The sequence below is a fragment of the Palaemon carinicauda genome, chromosome 10 (genome assembly GCF_036898095.1).
Source record: "Palaemon carinicauda isolate YSFRI2023 chromosome 10, ASM3689809v2, whole genome shotgun sequence".
In the NCBI taxonomy this organism is placed as follows: domain Eukaryota; kingdom Metazoa; phylum Arthropoda; class Malacostraca; order Decapoda; family Palaemonidae; genus Palaemon; species Palaemon carinicauda.
Genome location: NC_090734.1, coordinates 118,521,541 through 118,541,883, shown reverse-complemented (window position 1 = coordinate 118,541,883; position 20,343 = coordinate 118,521,541). Strand labels below are relative to the sequence as shown.

At 42.5% G+C, this 20,343-nt stretch overlaps 2 protein-coding genes across 5 annotated transcripts in view; one reads left to right on the top strand and one right to left on the bottom strand.

Moving 5' to 3' along the window:
• Positions 1-235, bottom strand: part of LOC137648208 (uncharacterized) — a 46,968-nt gene extending 46,733 nt beyond the window's left edge. Inside the window, exon 1 of the mRNA XM_068381133.1 lies at positions 211-235. Coding sequence (XP_068237234.1) covers positions 211-235 — 25 coding nt within the window. The remainder of the gene's footprint in view (positions 1-210) is intronic.
• Xpd (general transcription and DNA repair factor IIH helicase subunit Xpd) overlaps positions 1-20,343 on the top strand; it is a 436,267-nt gene that overhangs the window by 44,964 nt on the left and 370,960 nt on the right. For 2 of the 4 annotated variants that reach the window (XM_068381755.1, XM_068381756.1), the window contains exon 2: positions 12,778-12,948. The exons of the other annotated variants lie outside the window; for them this stretch is intronic. The gene's annotated coding sequence lies outside the window, so the exon portion shown is untranslated. The remainder of the gene's footprint in view (positions 1-12,777; positions 12,949-20,343) is intronic. 4 annotated transcript variants of the gene reach the window in all.

Genomic DNA, 20,343 nt, shown 5'->3' with positions numbered 1-20,343 from the left:
GTGCTACAGTTAGGGGCACAGTAGGAGTGCTCACCTACCTCCTCAGGGGTTGACTAGTCTTCATCCAGAGCTTCATGTGGCCTTAGCTACAGCTATCTCTACATAAGCTCATTCACCCTTCATTCGTGGAGCGTTGCTGTACAACCAAGAGCAGTTGCGGACTTTTTTTCCCACAGAGTTACCAGTCGGATCCTTTTGAAGTGAACCCACCCTCCCCATCTGCTTCTTCATTCATTCGTGCAGCTCAGGTGTATGAACATAACAGTTTCAGACTGGTGCTTGTAGTCCCTATCAGTCATGGGATCCTTTCGTGGTGAGCCCAGAAGCTGATCACTGTCAGACTTGCATGCTTTTTGATTGTGACACACCCTCAGTTCTGCGCGCTGAGGTCTTGTAGCGTATGAAGCATTGAGCTTCTCTGCTTGTTGTTAAGCACCTCTCATCTGTGAGTGAGACCCTCCTCACCTGTGTGGTTGTTCCCTTGGCAGTTTTAGAATGTGTGCTTGTTTCTTTGGTGCCTCGGTCCAGCTCTTCGAACCAACCAGATAGTGATGCCTGTCAATCTCCCATTGTGCACCAAGGGCACAATTAGTCGCATAAGTAATAATCCATCAGGGTTATTGCCGCAGATGGAGATGCCGACTGCTTGTGATCGTCGCCTCACCCATCATACTCCTGGGTTATTGCTGCAGATGATGCCTGTCAGCCAGTTGTGGTCGAAGCCTCTCACCATAGTACAAAGCATTGAGTTTTGTTAGGAAAGGCCCTTTGTGTCCTCTGCCTTGGGCTTCCTCTCCTTAGAGAAGAGCCTGCCTTTCCTGCTGTGCATCTGTACACAAAGACTTTTTTAGCCTTGCTAGCCACCATGTGAGCTCATGCATCTCCTGAAGGAGTATAGAAGGCTACTCGCCATCCTATTGGACCGCTGACGAGTGGTTGTGCACAGACCCTAGTGTTGTGCACCTAGCTGAAATTGTGCAGGCAAGCTCCTCTCACTGACAAGGTTCTGTGAGAAACCTGTTTCATGCAGCTTCAGCACGTGGATGCACAGACCCTATTCATGCACAAGTTTTGCTCAATATTGGGTACCAAGACACTGTGTTAGCAAAGAGCAGGGTCAAGCTCTTCTTTCTGAAGAGTCATAGTGAGTTTCTGGCACGAGCTAGTTCGGTTGCACTTAAGCACACAACTTTACGACTGCTAGATCTTGCCAAGGAGGTAGAATCTGTTCTGGAAACAGAACCCTTCGGGGTTATTGGTGTAGATGGGGATGCCTCTCACCCTTGTTCCTCCTCTCACCCTTGTTCCCCCTCTCACCCTTGTTCCCCCTCTCACCCTTGTTCCCCCTCTCACCATTATGCCCCCATGGGACACTTGAGACGTAACCATGCGGATTTTTTGCCACAGATCTCCACTCGCTATTGGATAGCTTCGGAGAGCAATCATGGTGATGCCTGCCGACTTAAGATTGCCGCCTCTCGCCCTCTTGCCGTTGCAAGAGTCTTATGAGAATTAATTCTTCAGGGTTATTGCCTCGACTTAAAACTCCCTACGAGCTAGAGCTCTTCGGAGCAACCCTATGGTGTTGGCTGCTTCTGTGGTCTACACCTCGCCCCATCATGCCCTCAGGGCGCAACAAGTTGCACCAGACATAAGCCTTCAAGCTTTTTGCCACAAGCCTCAATTACCGATGAGATAGGATCAGCTTGTGCTTTGGTTCACGAGCGATGGCAATGTTCACTTGTAAGTGTGTCTAGTTTATCTCCTATCTGGCAAAATGGTGTCTGCGATGGTGGTCAAGGAAAGAGGCCTTGCACCACTCTCTCTCCTAAGAATGACTCGATAGTACAGAGCAAAATTTGTATTAGGTGTTAGAACAAATAACCAATTTGAAAGATTTTCTCCAAACTATACCAATCTTAAGATCTTGACTCTTCTGACCAGCCATCACCTATCTCCCTGTTAGTCCTGTCTGCAATCAAGTATGTAAGAACACCCTTCTTAAACACACTTGATTGCTGGTCTATGCCTACTAATTAGCAGCAGGTTGTTATACATCGTTAAAAATTTTTATGGCTTGCAGTTGCTGCCTCTCGCCACCATGCCTCTAGGGTGGAACGAGCCTTGACAAGTCTTGTGAGGCATAGGACCTTCGGGGTCATTGCCCCAGACTAATACCCTCTACAGGATAGGGGGAGCTTGTTGTGATGTTTGCAAGTGATGGCAGCATGCTTCTAAAGAGAAGGCCCATCTGCCTTGCTAGTTAACTTCAGTGTACACCACCACCTGCAGGAGTGAGCAAGGCAGCTTGTATATCTATAGCAGGTTCCTCGATTGTTTGTGCCCAGCTCTGCTGTGCTATGGCTCGCAGACAAAAAATTCCAATTGGGCTGGAGTTTTTTGTGTCGGCGAGCCCTTGTCCACCACTGGCTGGCGAGATGAGCAAGGGTCTGCTCTCTTCTGTGGCTGCGGATGCTACCTTGATGGTGCGCACAGGCACTTTGGCATGCTCGCCCAGAGAAGCTTTGGCATGCTTGCCCCAAGAAGTTTCGACTTCATCTCCTCGTAAATAAACACCTTGTTGCGGTTCCTGCAGCCATCCCTTTTGCGAAGGACGAGCAGTGGTTTAAAGATCTCGTAGAGCTGATGAAATAGGCAGTTAGCAGGCATGTCCCAGCGACTCGTGGGGTATAGGAGGACATATGTTCTCTTTTATTGAAGAATTCTTATCAAACCGCTCAATTAAAGTGAGAGTAGGGTCAGAACTATCTTCATCCTACATGCAAGAAGGCGGTGTCCCCCAAGGCAGCGTATTGAGTGTGACCTTGTTTGCTGTTGCAATTAATAGTCTCATTAGTCACATACCTCCTGGCATACAAGGATCACTATTTGTCGATGACTTTGCAATTTATTGTAGTGGATCATCTGCACTACAAGCATGCCAAAATCTTCAAATTGCAATAAATGCTGCTTCCGCATGGGCAAATTCTCGCGGATTCATGTTTTCTCCTCAGAAGACCAAAGCCATTCGCTTTACTCGTACTCGTAAAAGGGAAGAGATCCCCACCCTTTTCTTAAATGATTGTATTTTGCCATATGAGGATAGTGTCAAGTTTCTTGGAGTCATTTTCGACAAGAAAATGACATTCGGTCCCCATATAAATGACCTATCTATCAGGGTTAAGAAGTCACTGAACATTCTGAAAGTGATATCGCATTTTGATTGGGGTGCTGATAGAACAACTTTGCTTAGAATTTATACATCTTTGTGTCTGAGCAAGTTAGACTATGCATGCCAAATATATGGGTCAGCTACAAAGACTTTACTTGGAAAACTTGATATTGTTCACAATGCTGGGCTTCGCATCTGCACAGGTGCTTACAGAACATCTCCCATTGACAGTCTCTATGTTGATTCTGGCATACCTCCCCTTTCCATTCGCAGAGAGGAGTTGAGTTTGAGGTTTTTAGCTAGGTCCCTTGCTGTGAGAAACAATCCTAACTGTAAATATCTTAGGGCGCCTTTAGATCGGGCTCCTAACAGATCTAGAGTGCCTAAGCCTTTGGAAGTACAGCTGAAAAATGATGCTAGAGAAGTAGGCTTGTTAACAGCACAGATAGCAGAGGTAGGATATCCCAAGTCTCCTCCTTGGTGTAATCCACCTGTTAAAGTATGTTTTACGGCAGGAGGGAAAAATACCTTACCTAGTAGGGTAATGAAAAGTGAGTTTTTAAATCATGCTGCTCAACATCATGGGAAACATGTTTTTACAGATGGCTCCAAATCGGCTGCAGGAGTTGGAAGTGCAGCTGTGGTGGGGGATATTGTTATTAGAAGGAAACTCCCATACTCTTGTTCAATTTTTACTGCTGAGCTGTACGCAATAATTCTCGCAGTCCAACATATTTTTAAAAATGGCAACCAAAATAGTTTTTATACAATTTTTACGGATTCCAATAGTGTTTTACTCTCATTAAAACAAATTATGTCAGGCCATCATCTAGTACAAGAGGTGCAGGACTGGTTAGTACTTCTGCAATCTAGGAAGAGTATCAGTGTTCACTTCTGTTGGGTCCCTGCCCATGTTGGGGTGGATGGGAATGAACAAGTAGATAAGGCAGCAAAGGAAGCTTCAGGGCTAAGTAATCCATCACCCTTGAGTATTCCTTACAAAGATCTTAAAAGTGAGATTCATCTTTACTGTAAAAATAAGTGGCAAGCTCGATGGTCTGAACTGACCACCAATACAAAATTGAAACAAATCCACCCATTGGTGGATAAATGGTCATCTTGTAATTCTACAAGTAGAAGGGATACCATTATTTTAACTAGGCTGCGTATTGGCCATACACATGCAACGCACAAGTATTTAATGAAGAGTGGGGAAGGGAGACAGGCCCCTCTTTGTAATACCTGTCAAGTGACAATGGATGTTAAACATATTTTAGTCGATTGTCCTGTTTTTAATCTCCAGAGGAGGACACATTTACTCCAGGACAAACCGTTAAGAGATATACTGGGGGAAAACTGTAATACCCTGAACTTGAGAAAATTTATACAAAGTATTGGGTTATATTACGAGCTATAATTGATTTTATTAATTTATTTATTTATTTTACCCTTTTAATCCCTATTTATTTCACATCTAGATTTTATTGTATGAAAGTGTTACGATTTGTATTAAAGGTTAAAATGATACTAAATGGTGTGAGTGTACAGCTATGATTGAATGATTTTCGTTATACAGTATAGCGCTGAATGGCCTTTGATGCCCCAGTGCTTGGCTTAATGCCTAAATCCCATATTCAATTCAATTCAACCAGCGACTCCACCTCGGGCATGGGCTATGACGTTCCCTATTCCCTTTGATGTCGGGTGCTCCTGGGAGTCTGATCCTCCAGGTGTAGGAGCTGTCGTAAGGTAAGCTGCTCCTCCACCAGTGCCTAGTCTCTCTCCTCATCTGGGACATCTTTTAGTACCTACTTTCTCGCTCATTCTGGCCCTGATCCCGCATTGCAAAGACTGGCTATTATCCAAGTCGAACTGTCCAGTAGGAGGATAGTGCACAGGCAAGCCGAGCCTCCAGTAGATACCTTTGACCCAAGGACCACCAGGAGCCTCGATCTTGTTCAGACAATTACCAGCGATTTGAGTTTGACAACCGAACCAGCCAGTACTCTTGAAGCCTCCACCAGTTCTGAAAGTTCCTTCTCAGGCTTTGTGGCCTGTGAAGGTTCTTTGGAAGGAGAATACATCCCTCTTTGCTGCTTTCTCAGCCAAGCCATGGGAAAGGAAGGACTTAACACCTTGTGAAGACCTGGACCTAGAGGTATCCCAAGACTTAAGGTCAACAGAAGGGCTTCCCGAGTTCATTCAGTTCCAGCCAAGGTGTTGCCAGAGGCAGGGAACCCTCCCCTCTAGTTCACAAGTCCCTTTGATGAACCTGACCCAGCCCGGGCTCCTGTGTGAGAGTTTGGGTCTGGATCAGTGGCAAGACCTCATATCATGCAGGTGATGTGCTGCCAATGGCTGCTAGCACTAAGCTACAGCCTCAGAGCAAAATGAGTCTGACCATTCCTTTATGTAGGTCTTGGGCTGCATTAGGAATGAGTTGGAAAGACTAGGATAGTTAACGTGGTCCAGGAAGGTGAAGGGAGCCATTTAAGTCTTTGCCCAGGTAACTGGTACAATGAACTCTGTATGAGTAGGACACTCTTCTTTTACTTTCATTGTTTGTTCGGCAGGGGAAGTTTTACGTGATCATGACTGACAATCCTCCTCCCTCACTCCATTGCCATTGGACCCTGTAATTGCTTCTGACGAGTACTCAATCAAAAAAATTGGCAGCATAACCTGTGACGTTCTCGGCGGAGGAAACCTTGATGAAGCCTTGAATATGTGGATTGCAAAAGCTTCTCTGCAAGCCACTTCATGGATTGACTTTTGTTTTGGTTGCTTATCTGATTGCCAATGAGGATTTGGCAAAACCAGCTAACTGGGAAGTATTGAATACCTTTTTGCTTTTCAAAGCGAGGGCGGTTGAGTTTCTCACTTATAACCTTGCCAACTAGGGGACTAACTGGCTCTTTAAGACGCGAGTTCTCAAAACCCTTTATTAGACAGGTCCCAAAAAAAGAAGAGTGCTCAAGTTACGTAACTCGTGGATGGAGGGTCCTTCTCTGTTTAACTAGGAAAGCCTCGACAAAATAGTGGAGCACTAGTGGAAGGTGAATAAAGACACACTCCTCCATAGGGCAGTGACATTTCATCCTTACTCCTCAGTGTCACCGGCATAGAGATCGTCCCATCAACAAACAAGGACATATGAGGTCAACAGGTTCTAAGCAATCCACTGTGAAGAAGCAAGCTCAGAAGTATTCTTTCATGGCAAGGGAATATAGGGGTATAGGTGGAATACTTAGTGGTTCTCATTAGGGTGGGGCATTCCTCCCACCTGCCACCGGTGGAAGCCTGCCACCGGTGGAAGGATGGCGGAAGAGCAGGTGGCAGAGATAGTTCTACGGAGCCAAACCTTGGACGGTCTGTTTGCCATGCAGGGTACCACATCCTGTTCATTCTCTCCCCCCCCTCCCCCCTCCCCCCTCCAGTGACTAGTCATCCAATGATGTTATGTTCCTTTGTGTAGGAATCAGCAAAGGAATGCTCCCTTCAGATAGAAGTCAGAACATGTTGGAAAAGAACCATCTACAAGAGGTCCTAGATGGGTCCCCAGTTTTCTACAGTAGTCTCTCATGTAGTGAAGGCATCTGGAGGCAGTCATCGACCTCTCCACCTTGAACAGGCTTGTTCTACAGACCCCGTATGACAGGCTCATACCAAGGGACTTTGTTAAAAACACTGCATCTAAAAGATGAGTACTTCCAGATCACAATCCACCTATCGTCAAAGAAGTCGCTAAGATTCATCCTATACAACAAGATATACTAGTTCAAGGTGCTTTGCTTTGGCATGTTCACAGTACCTAAAGTATTCACACTCAGCCTGGGCTCATGCGAACATCTGTAGTATTTTACATAACCTACACAACTGGTTGATTCTAGCAGACTTGGAGACCCTTCTCAAACACACAGGCTTCTAGCCTGAAGTCACTATCTGGGGATAGTGATAAACCACAAGTCGTCCTCTCAGCAACCATCTCAATGGCTTGTGTATCTCTAGATGAAAATACACTAAAATAGGCAAGGTTTTTCCATTCAAAGACAGTGGAGAGACTAAAAGGGAGTGGCACGTCCCTTCTTAAGTGAGACTTGATTACAAGAACACTTGTGGCAACTCTTGTTAGGGCACCTGATTTCCTTGGAATGCCTGGTCCCTCCAGGAAGTCTTTTGATTTGATATCTCCAGTGGCAACTGAAATCTCTCTGGTCTCAGCACAGGGATCCGCGGGACTTAGGTGCTGGTCGCTTTAGAGAAAAAGAGACCTGGGTTAGTGGGCAGATGATACTAACCTATTCAGAGGAGTAGACCACTACCTCCCCAGTAATCTATACTCTTAATGGATGCATCAAGAGGGGTGAGGGCTTGCCTGTTACAACGTGACCCTAGGATTATGGTCTGAATCAGACTGGCAGGGCCTCATAAACTTTCTGGAAATAAGGGCAGCCTTTCTAGCCCTCAAACACTCAAAAGCTCCTTTCAGTTCACTTTTAAGTGTTGATAAGCAGCAACATGGCAATAGCGGCCTATCTAAACAAGCAAGGAGGTACTTTTTCACAGTAGCTATGCCATCTGGCTGTAGAAATCCTAAGATGGACAGAAGAAGACTCGATTGCCCTATCAGGCTGTTTCTTTGATGGCAAGAAAACCTGTCGGAGCAGGAACTCTGATAATTAGCTCGGTGGTCTTTGCTTCTCGGGTAACCAACAGTCTTGACTTTGTGGGTTCTCAGAAGTCAGGCCTGTTCACAACGTCCCTAAACTAGAAGACTTCGATGTACTGCTCGCCAGAACTGGATCTCCAGGCAACCCTTTAAGATGCCTTCCAACATCCATGGGACAACCTGGATATCTACACCCTATCCCTTCAGAAGGTAAGGGCATCAAAAGAGCTGTTGATAACCCTTACGGCTCTGTTTTTAAAGAAGAAAAATAGTTCCTGGACACACTACTATTTATCAGATACCTAATCTCCTCTGATAACCTCACTTAGACACAGTATTCCACAGGGCACTCGCTTCCCTACCACTTAACGCCGAGCAAAAAGGATGTCTGGATACCTCTTAAGTTATCTATTGCTGTACTTCAAGTGAAGTGAGCCATCTTCTATGGTTGGTGTTGTGGAAGGCAGATCGCTCCTCTGCCACTCTTCCCATGATAGCAGAGTTCCTACTTTACCTTGAAGGAAAACCTCTGTTCAATCTTGGCGGTGGAAGGCTGCCACTCACACTTGAGTCTTGTATGTAGACTAGATCGAGTTTTAACATTCTTCCACGACGGAATTCTCTCATATGGAGTTTTGAGCTTAATTGCCCTCAGTCGGAAGTTAGACCACCTCTTTGGTACGTAGTATGTGTACTACAATCCCTGAAAGGGGAGCACCTTACAAACTGTTACATCAATCATATGACATTGACCTTAAGACTGTCTTTCTTCTTGCCCTATTCTCGGCCTAATGGGTCAGCGAGTTAATAAATGGTCTTGACTACAACATTGCCCATTCAAGGGATGGGGCCAGTTAATGTTCAACTTAGTCCCTGAGTTCGTTGCTAAGAATGAATCTGGCTGTAGTGAACTCTAGGTTTGGAGCCTTCCTGATTTCCAGGCTCTGTCATGTAACCGATTATCCTGATTAACTGTTATGTCCTGTGAGTCTTGATCTACTGTTACTATGTCTGTGAATACGGAGGCGCTACATCAAATGGACCTCTAGAGCTCGCCCGCACATCAGACTTCTTGTCAGCACGTGCAGGTACAAGGGGGTCACAAAGAATACAATGTCTGCTTGGATTATCCAAGTTTATAGAGCAAGGACTGAATCCTGATCATCCTCCAGGAGATCTTAGACCCAGAGCTTATGATGTTGAGGGCATCAGCACATCCCTAGCATTTAAAAGAAATTTTTCTGTGGCGCAGGTTCTGCAAGCTGGTCCCTGGAAATGTCTGAATACATTCTCAGCATATTACCTGTAAGATGTAACCCACCGGAACTGGGCCATAGGTCCTGTGGTAGCAGCATAGCAGGTGTTGTAAGCAACTTCAGCTCCATTACAGGACTCGTAGCAGTCAGTCGAGGGCAGACATTACCCAGGGTTCACCTGGGATGAACATAGCGAATAACTGGCCAATTCATCTTCCCTCTTGAAAAACTGCAAGCTGGCTTATTTCAGACTGCAGGTATGAGACAATTTCCCTTGTGTAGCCTGAAATATTACATTTTCTGTCTTCCCTAAAAGGAAGTCAGGCCATGTCTAGGTTAAGTGAGAGGAGTGTTTAGCACAACGATAATCTTATCTGGTCAAGTCAAGTGGCTAAAGTTTCCTCACTTTCACCACCAATACCAAGCCATCCACTCATAAGAGTCGAGAGTTCATGAGGTAAGAAGGGTGCCCCTCTGTCGCACCTCTGGTTTATTTCTCCTCAATTAGATTTTGGACTTGAAATATTAAATTTGGAAGTAATTTGTATTTTCCTAACCATATACTGTAAACCTGAGCCCTTTAGTGTACTCATACTTGGCCTGCCATTACCTATCCCCTTGAAAGTCCTGCCAGCATGAAAAGTGGATACAGTATACAGTCTTGAGTGTGTGACACAGTTGGTTGGTCAGTGAAGGGGGGTGTATACCTTGTGATAAAAGTTGGTTCTTTGCCTAGCAAGCTGGAACTGTCAATATTAAAGAGCTTTCGCAGTTCAGAGAGAAGAGCAATAATGGTGTAGACCAGACTGTTCCAAAGACAGTGCGACATCACAACCTCAGACTTTTCAATACTCCTTAATACTCTTCAATCATAAGCAATAGATTATCTGGCTCCCTTCCTGTCTTCATATGTCATATATGTTCCATCTGCAATTTTTCCAGGAAAGTATTCGGACATCAAACTATCGTTCCTGCTTGGTATAACACTGTTGCTTTCTGGACAGATGTTCTTCATAGACATGCCAGTCACAACCAAATACAGTACACATTTAACGAAGATGCCATTTCTTATAACTTTCACATAAATTAGGATTGACTATTGAAGTGTTCTACTTAAAATGAGCTGTTGCCATTTTGTTTTAAACATTGAAATGTGCTTTATATTTCCTTGATAATAAAAGAATTTCACTTATAGCCAGCAATAACTAGGGGAAATCAGCAATTCGGTTGCTCAGGCACTCACGATAGCAGTGACAGTTCCAGATTGAAAAAAAATATCGGCAATCTTCTAGAAGAATTGGGTGAACCAATTTCACTGCCACTGTTAATAAACAGGTTTTATTGGCTCTTGGATATTCAGTTATCAGCTCTTGGATATTCAGTTATCAGCCTTATATATGCACATAGGAACTTGCTATACTCATACCGAAACCTGACCCTTCTTCAAATGATCTACCAGAATGGTCATTATGGCTCTGGAAACATCTGGCACAATCTGTGTGGTATGTACATAGATCATATACACTCCCAATTACACACACTTGCTGGAGAGGGATTATTAATCATTTAAAAAAAAATTTCTTCAGAAGATTCCATTTTTACTTTACCAATCATCATTGAACCAGGATGGCAGTTTCCCCAGTCACTTTGGCTCATTTTTAAAAATATGTTCATTACATTTAGTCATATAGCCTACATTTCTTTGACTTTATGTAGAGGAAATATCACAAGGCATTTATGATTTGGATCTCGTAAGATTTTGGCGATAGGGCAAGCACTGGGGAAGAGTTGGCCATTCAACAAAAAGGTGTAATTATAAGGAAACATACAGTTCTATTAATTGTTAGTCTAAGAGGTTGGTCAGAAAGATGGGAGAAACCATACAGGTACAGAGGCAGAGTATTAGGCTTAAAGCAACTAGGGGCCAAAGGGGAACCATGCGAAGACCATTCAGCATAAACTATATGATTTTCACTAGCAAAATGTTGATTGGTGGACATTTTGAAAGCTTTAATTCTTCCTCTTATTTTATCTAGTAGGGTCCATTAATTGGAGGCCCATACTGTCGATCCTTTTGGAATGTAGGAAAGCACAATTTTTTCCTGGCGACCATATTTATAAAATTGGTTTAGTTATTTCATATTCACATTATTCAACCTGATTTCTTTTATAAATCAGCTGCTGAATCTCATCTCAATTTGTTGGGTAAGAACTTGGTCTATTGAATTTATTTTTCCTTCTCTAAATATTACTCTTCAGGCACAGTCATTAGGTTAGTTCTTTATGAATTTTGCTTAAGAATTATAATTCTGACCATCCTTTGCATTGAGATCTCAAACTGTACCATCCTGTAGCGTACATTGTACTATGTATACATTTAAGTGCGCCCTGCCATCACAATCATAAGGCTCGAATATGCAGTATTCTTTATTTATTTTTTTTATCTGTTGTGACCTTATTGTGGAATGACTGACTGATGAGTTATCTGGCATCCTGACATTAAGGTCATTGACGCTGAAATATTGATCTTCCTGATGCGACAGTTAAATTGTTGGAGCTTAGTTTAAACTTACAACTCCTGTTTTATGGTGAAGTATTCTATACTTTGTATCAATAACTTTTAACATATAGTTTGTCGTTAATTCCTTTCCTCATTTCCTTTCTTCATTGGGCTATTCTTTGTTGGACCCCTTGGGCTTATAGCATCCTGCTTTTCCAATTAGGATTGTAGCTTAGCTAGTAATACTGCAATAATTATTATAATCCTGTCATGAAGCTTTTTTTTTATTAATTATTATTTTTTACGTAAATTTAAATTGTGCAATTCCAATCCTACCATAAACTGCATTAATGAACTTATCAATATTGCTAATGTGTCTGGTTGATTTAATTAGTTTCCTTCACACTTGGAGTGGATTTGGGACATACAGGCTGATAATGCAATGAGGCTATACAGCACTATGGTAAGTTTACAAGTAACATTTTAGGTACTTAAATAGATTTTTAGTTAATGCATGTGTTAAGAATTTTATACTTTGAAATTATTCAAGATTAGATGTCTTTCCATATTTTCATCAGTTACCTGTACCAGTTTTGTAATGGAAAAGAGCCCTTGCTTTTTGAAAAAAAAAAAAAAAAAAAAAAAAACTTTTATGACTGCGACATAAGTTCAGAATTACTTAATTGGCTGATTTGATAGTATATTTTCAAAATAAAACTCCCCAATAATTCATTTCCTCCACGTACACCTATTGATGCAAAGGGCCTCGGTTAGATTTCACTATTCGTCTACCTTGAGCTTTTAAATCAATACTTGGCCATTCATCTACTTCACACTTCATAGTTTTCAGTCATGTAGGTCTGGGTCTTCCAACTCTTCTAGTGCCTTGTGGAACCCAGTTAAAAGTTTGGTGAACTAATCTCATTTGGCAAGTGCAAAAAGCATGCCAAACCATCTCCATCTGCCCCTCACCATGATCTCTTCCACATATGTCACTCTAATCTCTTCTAGTTTCATTTCTAATCCTGTCCTGCCATTTAAATTTCAGTATTCTTCTGAGGGCTTTGTTCTCAAATCTACAAAATCTGTTAGATATTATTACAACAAAAATTAACTTTGGTTGTATAGATTGTGAGCTTTAAATCAAGATAAATACTAAATTTTATTATTTTTTTGACAGACTTGAAGTAAGATGTTGCCAAATGGAAAAACAAGAAGCTTGAAGTCTTATTTGTGTACAATAGCGACGAGATTCTTTTATGCCATTGGAACCAGTTTTTAAGCATTAATTGCTGTAGTGGCTAATGTCCAGCTATAAATGACAAGGATTATTATTACTTTGTTGATATTTGTAAGTGACTATACGGTACTTTAAATACTTTTTCCTGCACAATTTCCTACACAATTACAAACCATTGTTGTTTACTATAGAAGAATAATAGCGAAGCTGGAATACTTAAGTTAAAACTTAACGGAGTAGCAACCGCCTGGTAGTTTCCCTGCCAGCAGTGGGAGGGGGCTCTCTCCCCTTTCTCACTGTAACCTCAATTGGATTTCAGCCGTTAGAGGGTACACTTCTTCCTCTGCAGGAAACTTTGGCAGTTTTTGCTTTGGAAATTTTCTTACATTTTTCCCTTTTCATCCATGTTTGTGAGACTACTAATCATGCATATTTTATTGTAGTTTGACCTCTTGATAACGCGTGTTGATGGTCCTTTAATTACATCCGTACCTGGTGACCATTGGGGTTGAGAGGTCATCCTTTAAAGGGAAGTAGTTCTGGGCGATACAGATCCCTTCACCTGAAGGGTCCTTGAGACTGCTTGCAACCTTAACCTTTCTTCTTTGCCATAAACTTTCCTCCAGAGGCTGGTCAGAAAAGAGGAATTTCATTATTTTTTTTATGAACCTTGAGGCTGGGAGTTTTTCTAGCTTCTCTTGGTATGAGACTAATTCCCATGAGGGATTTTTGTTTTTTAGTTTTGACGTTGCGATGTGGCGAATTGAAGAGAGGATCCCAAAGCACAGGCCAACCACCCCGGAAAGTTCCTTGTGATTCTCAAGGTTCCTCTGCAAGGTTTCATGAGAGGTGTAGCATCTACAGGTGCTAGCGGTCACTCCTGCCCAGGGATGTTCCCTGGACACTTGATCGCCTCGACGATACCCTTCTTGGTGGACTAGGCTAACATTAACTTCAAAGACTGGTACCTTCTCAGCTGTAGCTCCAGTCTTCACTCTTATGGAGGTCATTCTCCAGAGTTCTAATGCTCCTCGGAGCATGCTGTCAAGGATGCTCACCTTCCTATTTTGCTCTTCTAAGGACAAAGATCTTCGCCGCCCATGAGCTTTCCTTCCTCCTGATCTTCGGGGACCTTCTATATCTGGCGAGTAACTTGGAGGATGTTTTCAGTTGCAGTACAGTCGTCGTCCTTCGATGTGTCGTCCTCCAAATCCATCCTCATTGGAGGGGGATCTGCTACATTTGTCATCCTTCATCCTGACCTGCAGGGAACTTGGGGAACTTCTGTACCTCCAATAGATTTGAGGACCTCTCATCAGGCAGCACTCGTCAGGAGGTCCTCCTCCAGAGCATTGCTCTTCAGAACATGCTCACAAGATTGCTTGTCAATGTCCTGATCCTTCCTCTTCCGAGGAAAATCACTGAAGCTTCTGGTGTCCTTCCCGAGGTTCATGGAATTTCTAGATTTGCTACGACGTCAAAGATATTCTCTTCAGGCATCATTTTTCAGGCGGCCCTCCTCCATGCTTACAAGGTTGCTTGTCATTCTTTAACCTCCCTGCATAGAACTTCAAGCTTCTTCGTGTGACTTTGTGGACCATCTTAGCTGTGGTTCTAGATGTCCTTCAGAAGGTTCTCCTCCAGACCTCTTGCTCTTTGGAGCTTGGTCACAAGGTTGCTTGTCAGCCTTGTTCTGAGCTTTTCTCCTTAGGGGAAGAACTCGGACACTTCTGGTGTCTTTTTCCTTGACCTTGTGGAACTTTGTCTTGTACCAAGTGACTAGTCTTCCTTTAGGAAGATTCAGTGGGAGAGTTGTCATCCCTGGCTCCTTCCTGAGGCAAGCGTCTCTCAGTCTTCTTCCAGTCTCTTGCTCTGGTTCTTTCTGCCGCCCCAGGTTTCTTCGTAGACTCCAGCATAGTCCCCATCCCTATCAGAGGGAGAGCCTCTACGCTCCATACTGTCGCTCTCCTGTTTGCACTTCACCTGGATGCACTCTTGCCCTCCCATTTGCACTCCACCTGATTGTGCTTTTTCTTGATGCATGCGCCTTCCAGTTCTCTACAAAGTGTCCATGGATAACCCTCGTCAGCTGCCACATGGTTAGTCGCGCAGCGCCAAACCTGATTCAGCCTACATTTTCATCTCGGAGATGTTGTTTTCTAGACACGCTGCTAGAGACACCACGTCGAGAGGCACTTTCTACTGTTAAGTACTCGAAGGTGCATCTCCAAATATTTCTCTTAGGCGCACCTTTTCTAGATGCGCCTTGCAGGAGGTACAGCTACCAGCATTGCATTATCGCCTAGCTCTCTCCTCTCGTTAGTGGAAGCTTGCTCACCAAGGAAGATGCGAGGGGCATACTTCGTAGATGAAACAGTAAAGTTAGGACAGTTGCATCTAGTGGCTTAGCAACTTAAACACCTGATTTAAGTATTCTTCCTCAGGGTCATAGAACCACCAGAGAGCTCTCCTCAGATTAGGAGAGACCATGGAACTTCCCCAGCCAAGGACCAATTGGAGAACAGTTAACTTACATCCCGAACCTGAATAGTCTTGTTCTAGAGGGATAGTTTTTAAACTTTGTCTAACAAGGATAGCTCATATTGCAGAGGAATTTATCTCCCAGCTCATGTTAAATGTCAAGCTGATGCTTCATCTCCTGATGAGAAAGAAGGATCCCGAAGCACAGGACAACAGACCTGTAGACTTCTTTTAAGGATCTTTAGGTTCCTTTGCATAGTATTGTGCATGAAGTAACATTACACTAAATCCTTCCTGTAAGGGAAGCATAGAGGTGCAAGGTCAAAGGACAAAGTCCTTTGCCTTGTAGTCATCGCCACAAAGGGACGCTACAGGGTCTACTGTTCTGGATGAGAAGCTCTGATTTAGTCCCTCCTGCTCCAGAAACGTTCCCTGAACTCTTTGACATCTTGGTCTTTGTCTTTCAAAGGATGGCAGCACTTTTTTTTCATCATAGCCTGCTCCTTGTTTACGCTCTCCTCTTCAATTAGTGCAAAAAGTTATTTGACTTCGTTCCCCCTCAGTACAAATAAGATCGGTCCCCCCGTTACAAGTCTTTTTGACTTCATTCCCCCGAGGCACTTATAAGATCAGTCCCTAGGAGGAATTGTTGTTTCACAGTCATTAGTCACAATTTCCCTGTTAAACATTGCTTGAGCATGACTTAACCAACCAATACTTGTCCTGGCAGACTTCTGTTTGACTAGTGCAAGATAAATGTTGGAGTCTCTTAAATGTTTCCTAATTAGGTTAACTATTTTTACCATTGCCTCGGCCTTACTACTGCCTTTGATAATAAGGTGACGTTTGGTCAGTGTTCCATTCTTCTGAAGTTCTGGATTTTGCAGCTAGTGAACTGTGAACCATTGTTACTCGCCAAAGTTAATACTTCTGAATCTAGTACAAACCTTCTCTATTCCATGAGTAAAATTTCATAAGAGATGAACAGTATATTGGGAGGAGTGATGGAAATGGAGGTACAGTGAACAAGAAGGAGAGGGAGACCAAAGCGAATGTGGATGGACTGTATCAAGGATGACCTTCGATCAAAGGGATTAACCGGTGAAGAAGTGTGGGACAGAGGTAGATGGAGAACGCTGGCCAGAAACATCGACCCCACATGAAGGTGGGAGGAGATTTCAGGTACTTGTACTCGATAAAATTGGTATGAATGTTGACAAATAAATTGCATCTACAGTATTCTTCCAGAGTTTACTTGCTAAATCATGTGATGAGTGTTTATTGCCTGTTGGCTGGCTTCAGCTCTTAGTAACTGAAAAATCATTTGCCATAGTTTCAACTTTTAGCATTGCAGGCCAATAAAGTTTTTTTTTCACCACCTCATTGTTTTTGGAGCATTGTGAGAAGCATGCAGTAGCTTTTTGATCACTGGACCATTATCATTTTTGTATAAAGACTTAACCTCTATATATATCATTTTCATATGCTAATATGTTGAATGAAAGTTTTGGCTTCATCAGCTACCTGATGTCTGGACTTGTATCAGTTGTTGAGAGGGGATCATTTGCAGTTGCCTCCTGAATTTCTTCCATTCTCTTGTCAGGTACATCATGAGGTGTATATGAGAAAATTCTTGGATCAGGCATTTCACCCCTCACCTGGTTACATGACTGGTTTTGGCAAAATAAGTTGTTTATGGTCATTGTAGATTCTCTCCTTTCTTTCCAAGGTATACTGATCAAACTTCTCTAATCTGAATACTATTGGCAAAGTTTCTTCGAGCTGAGGCCATCCCCATTCATTCGATTGGAGATTTCTTGAAGCATGCTCCATTAGCGTTCATCCTGGAGTAGTAAAACTTGTAGGCCCTTTTCCTGAATTATGTACTTGGAGAACCAGTTCCATGTCAGGATCGTGAATTGAAAGTACAGAAGAGTTGCATGTCTGTTTTACTTGCTTGAAGGCTTAATCACATTCTTCAGACCAGACACAATCAATCTTTGTTTCTTTCTAACTTAGGGATTGGCTATAGGTCCTAAGCAAGGTTTGGAATGAAGAGCTAAATATTGTACCACACCACTGACAACTCTATTTTCTGGGTTCAGCATTTGTCTAATTACCTGAATTTTTCATCGCTAGTCTTGCTGTCCGTTGTCAATCTGTGCCAAGGAAATTCAATGTCACTGTTTCAGGTGGATTTTCTCTTCAGTTCAGTTCAGGATAATGTGCTGCTTGCATCGTTGTAGCAGGTTGTCAAGATTCAATACATGATCCTTTTTGGATTCTTGATTAGTGTTTCCACATATCTCAATGATACATCAGCTATGCAGGTATGCAGGCATTACCATCCAGATCAACAAGTGCATGATGAAGTTTCATTTGAAATATCTCTTGATACTTTTAGACCATATGGAAGCCTTGTTCATCGAAATCTTCCCTGAGGTGTTAGTAGTCAGTTTTGATGATTCTTCATAAACTTTAAACTTGCAAAAGTGCTTTTTTTACTTCTATATTGCTGGAAAAAAATTTCATTGGTATTATTGGTAGCGTTCTTGTTGTAGAGCTGTATATAGTGATTGAAGGTAAACACACTTTCTTTCCTTATTTTCCTGTTTGGCTTTCTAGCAGCTGCCATTTGGGAAACCCATTTAGTCTGTTCCTCTGTTGCAACTGGAAATTAGCATTTTACCGGTTCATTCACCACCTGTATAAAAATAAGGATATTTCTGCATGGCAGCGTATTTGGAGTCGTTGATGGGTCGACTGTCAAAATCACTAAGATCCCCTAGCTCATTATTTGCTTTGGTGCTAGCAGCTTTCAATTGGTTATAAAGCCCTTTTCTTGTATCCACATCAGATTGATTGCAGGAGACTACCAACAACAAAAATAACACTGCATGGTCTTCCTTAGTTAGTTACAAAGAGTTTATCATCAACAAAGTAATTTACTTCTGCATTGTTCCACAAGTAGATTTTTTTCTCTAAACTAAGTGTCTGTGGGTACATAGTGTTAATACAGTACTGTACAGTTGACTGTTGCACCAGTGTCTAGCAAAAATTGGATGTTGCAGTCATTGACTCTCGTAATGAATAGTCTGTTTCATCTTGCTGTGCAAAGCACCTTTCTCATTGCTTTTGTCTTAGTTCACTACTATCTGTACCTTTAGTCTTTTACACTTTACAGGAAAGGGTGCAAACTTGGCCATATGCAGGACAATTATCTTTTCCAAAAAGCATGACTTTGTCCACAAAGTTTGCAGTTTATTACCATCTTTTAATTTTGTGGTTTTACTGCATTCTTCATCTCCAATTTCTTCTGACTTCTTCTGCTCCCTTTGAATTTGCCCTTTAGTAGCCATTTGTCCATTTTTTTTCTTTTCCACATCCATCACCTAATTACCTTGTATAAATAATAAGTTATTCCTACATGGATAAAAACTTGTCATTTGTATGGGTTGCTCCTAGTCTCGTTTTCTACGACCAGACAATCAAAGGAAATTGATTGCAGCATACATCGTTGCTAAGCAACTACTGCGCATGTGGCTCGGAAACCCTGTTCATAATGCTTGGTTGCTTCCGCACAACACTCCTGATCGTGAAGTTTGGAAGAAGTACCTCAACATCCTATCTAAGATAGACTTTTGCTTTCAACTCTTACCCTTTTGTGTTTATAGCTTGTAACTTGGATATTTTCTTCCAGTCACTTGCATTACTCTTCATTATCCGTTAAGAGTGAGTGCATACAGTAGTCTCGTAAGGTTATGGACTGATGGGTAAATAGACTGTCTTCTTTCTCCCTTCATGCAATTCAGAGGGACCTTGAGCTGGCACTTATAGAAAACACTGACTACAGTAGCTTGTGTGCCATGAGCCAGGTCACAGCCTAGTACCCATACTTATAAAGGGGTAACATGTGAATGATTTCCCAGAGAATTTTTTTTTTTTTTACTCTTGGAAAAATTTCCAATCAGTATTAAAACGCTACTTGTGTTCCCATTTGTGGAACTCCGAGTCTAGATGGATTTTCCCCATTGTCCTGAGGCAGCCTTTTCAAAAGACTATAATTTTCAGTCTCCAACACGTTCTCACGAAGTTGGCTCCCCTCATACTTAAGGGCTCCTAAGTTCAGATGTCCTCTACAGTCTTGAGGACACACTAGCAGTTTATGACAAGGGTGGTCTCACTGCTTCGGCTGCGTCCACACCCCAAACCTTACCAAACCCTGTGATTTTGTTCTGTCCTCTCCTCCCAAGCCTATGAGAGGTGGGCCACTTAACCCATCCCCCATGAATATTCCTTACAGACACCTTAAAAGTATGATACATTTTCACTAAGAATTAGTGGCAGGCTTGGGCTGAACTGATCACCAACACAAAATGGAAAGAAATCCACCTTTCTGTGGATAAATGGGTCATCTTCCAATTCTACAAAGGGACTGCATATTGGCCTCACATATGCAACCCACAGTTATTTATTTAAGAGTAAGGAAGGGACACGTGCCCCTCTTTTTAATACCTGTCAATTGACAATGGATATTAAACACATTTTAGTTGATTATCCTGTTTTTAATCTTCAGAGGAGGACATAATTTACCCCAGGACAAACCTTCAAGAGATATACTAGGGTAAAATTGTAATACCCTGAACCTTTAAAAATTTATAAAAGTGTATTTGGTTACATCATGAGTTTTAATTTTTTTATTTATTTAATCCTTTTAATCCCTCCTTATTTCACATTTTCTGGGTCGAACCTGTGGCGCCCGGTGAAAAGTCCTTCTTGTACATCTTTTCTGATAAAACCTTCCAATTATACCAGAGAAAGATAAAAGCATGGAATGCTGAGGTTACAACCCTCGCGCGAGCACCTTTTGGGTGTCGTGTATAAAGCAAAGGCGCGTGAAATCCACTATTCACAGGTTGTCTTCCATTTAGTTAATTCCTTCGTCAAAGGGATGGGCCGATACAGAGGCCCTAGACACACCCCCATCGCCGCACCACCCACGCCACGACGCGAGCGCCATCTGAA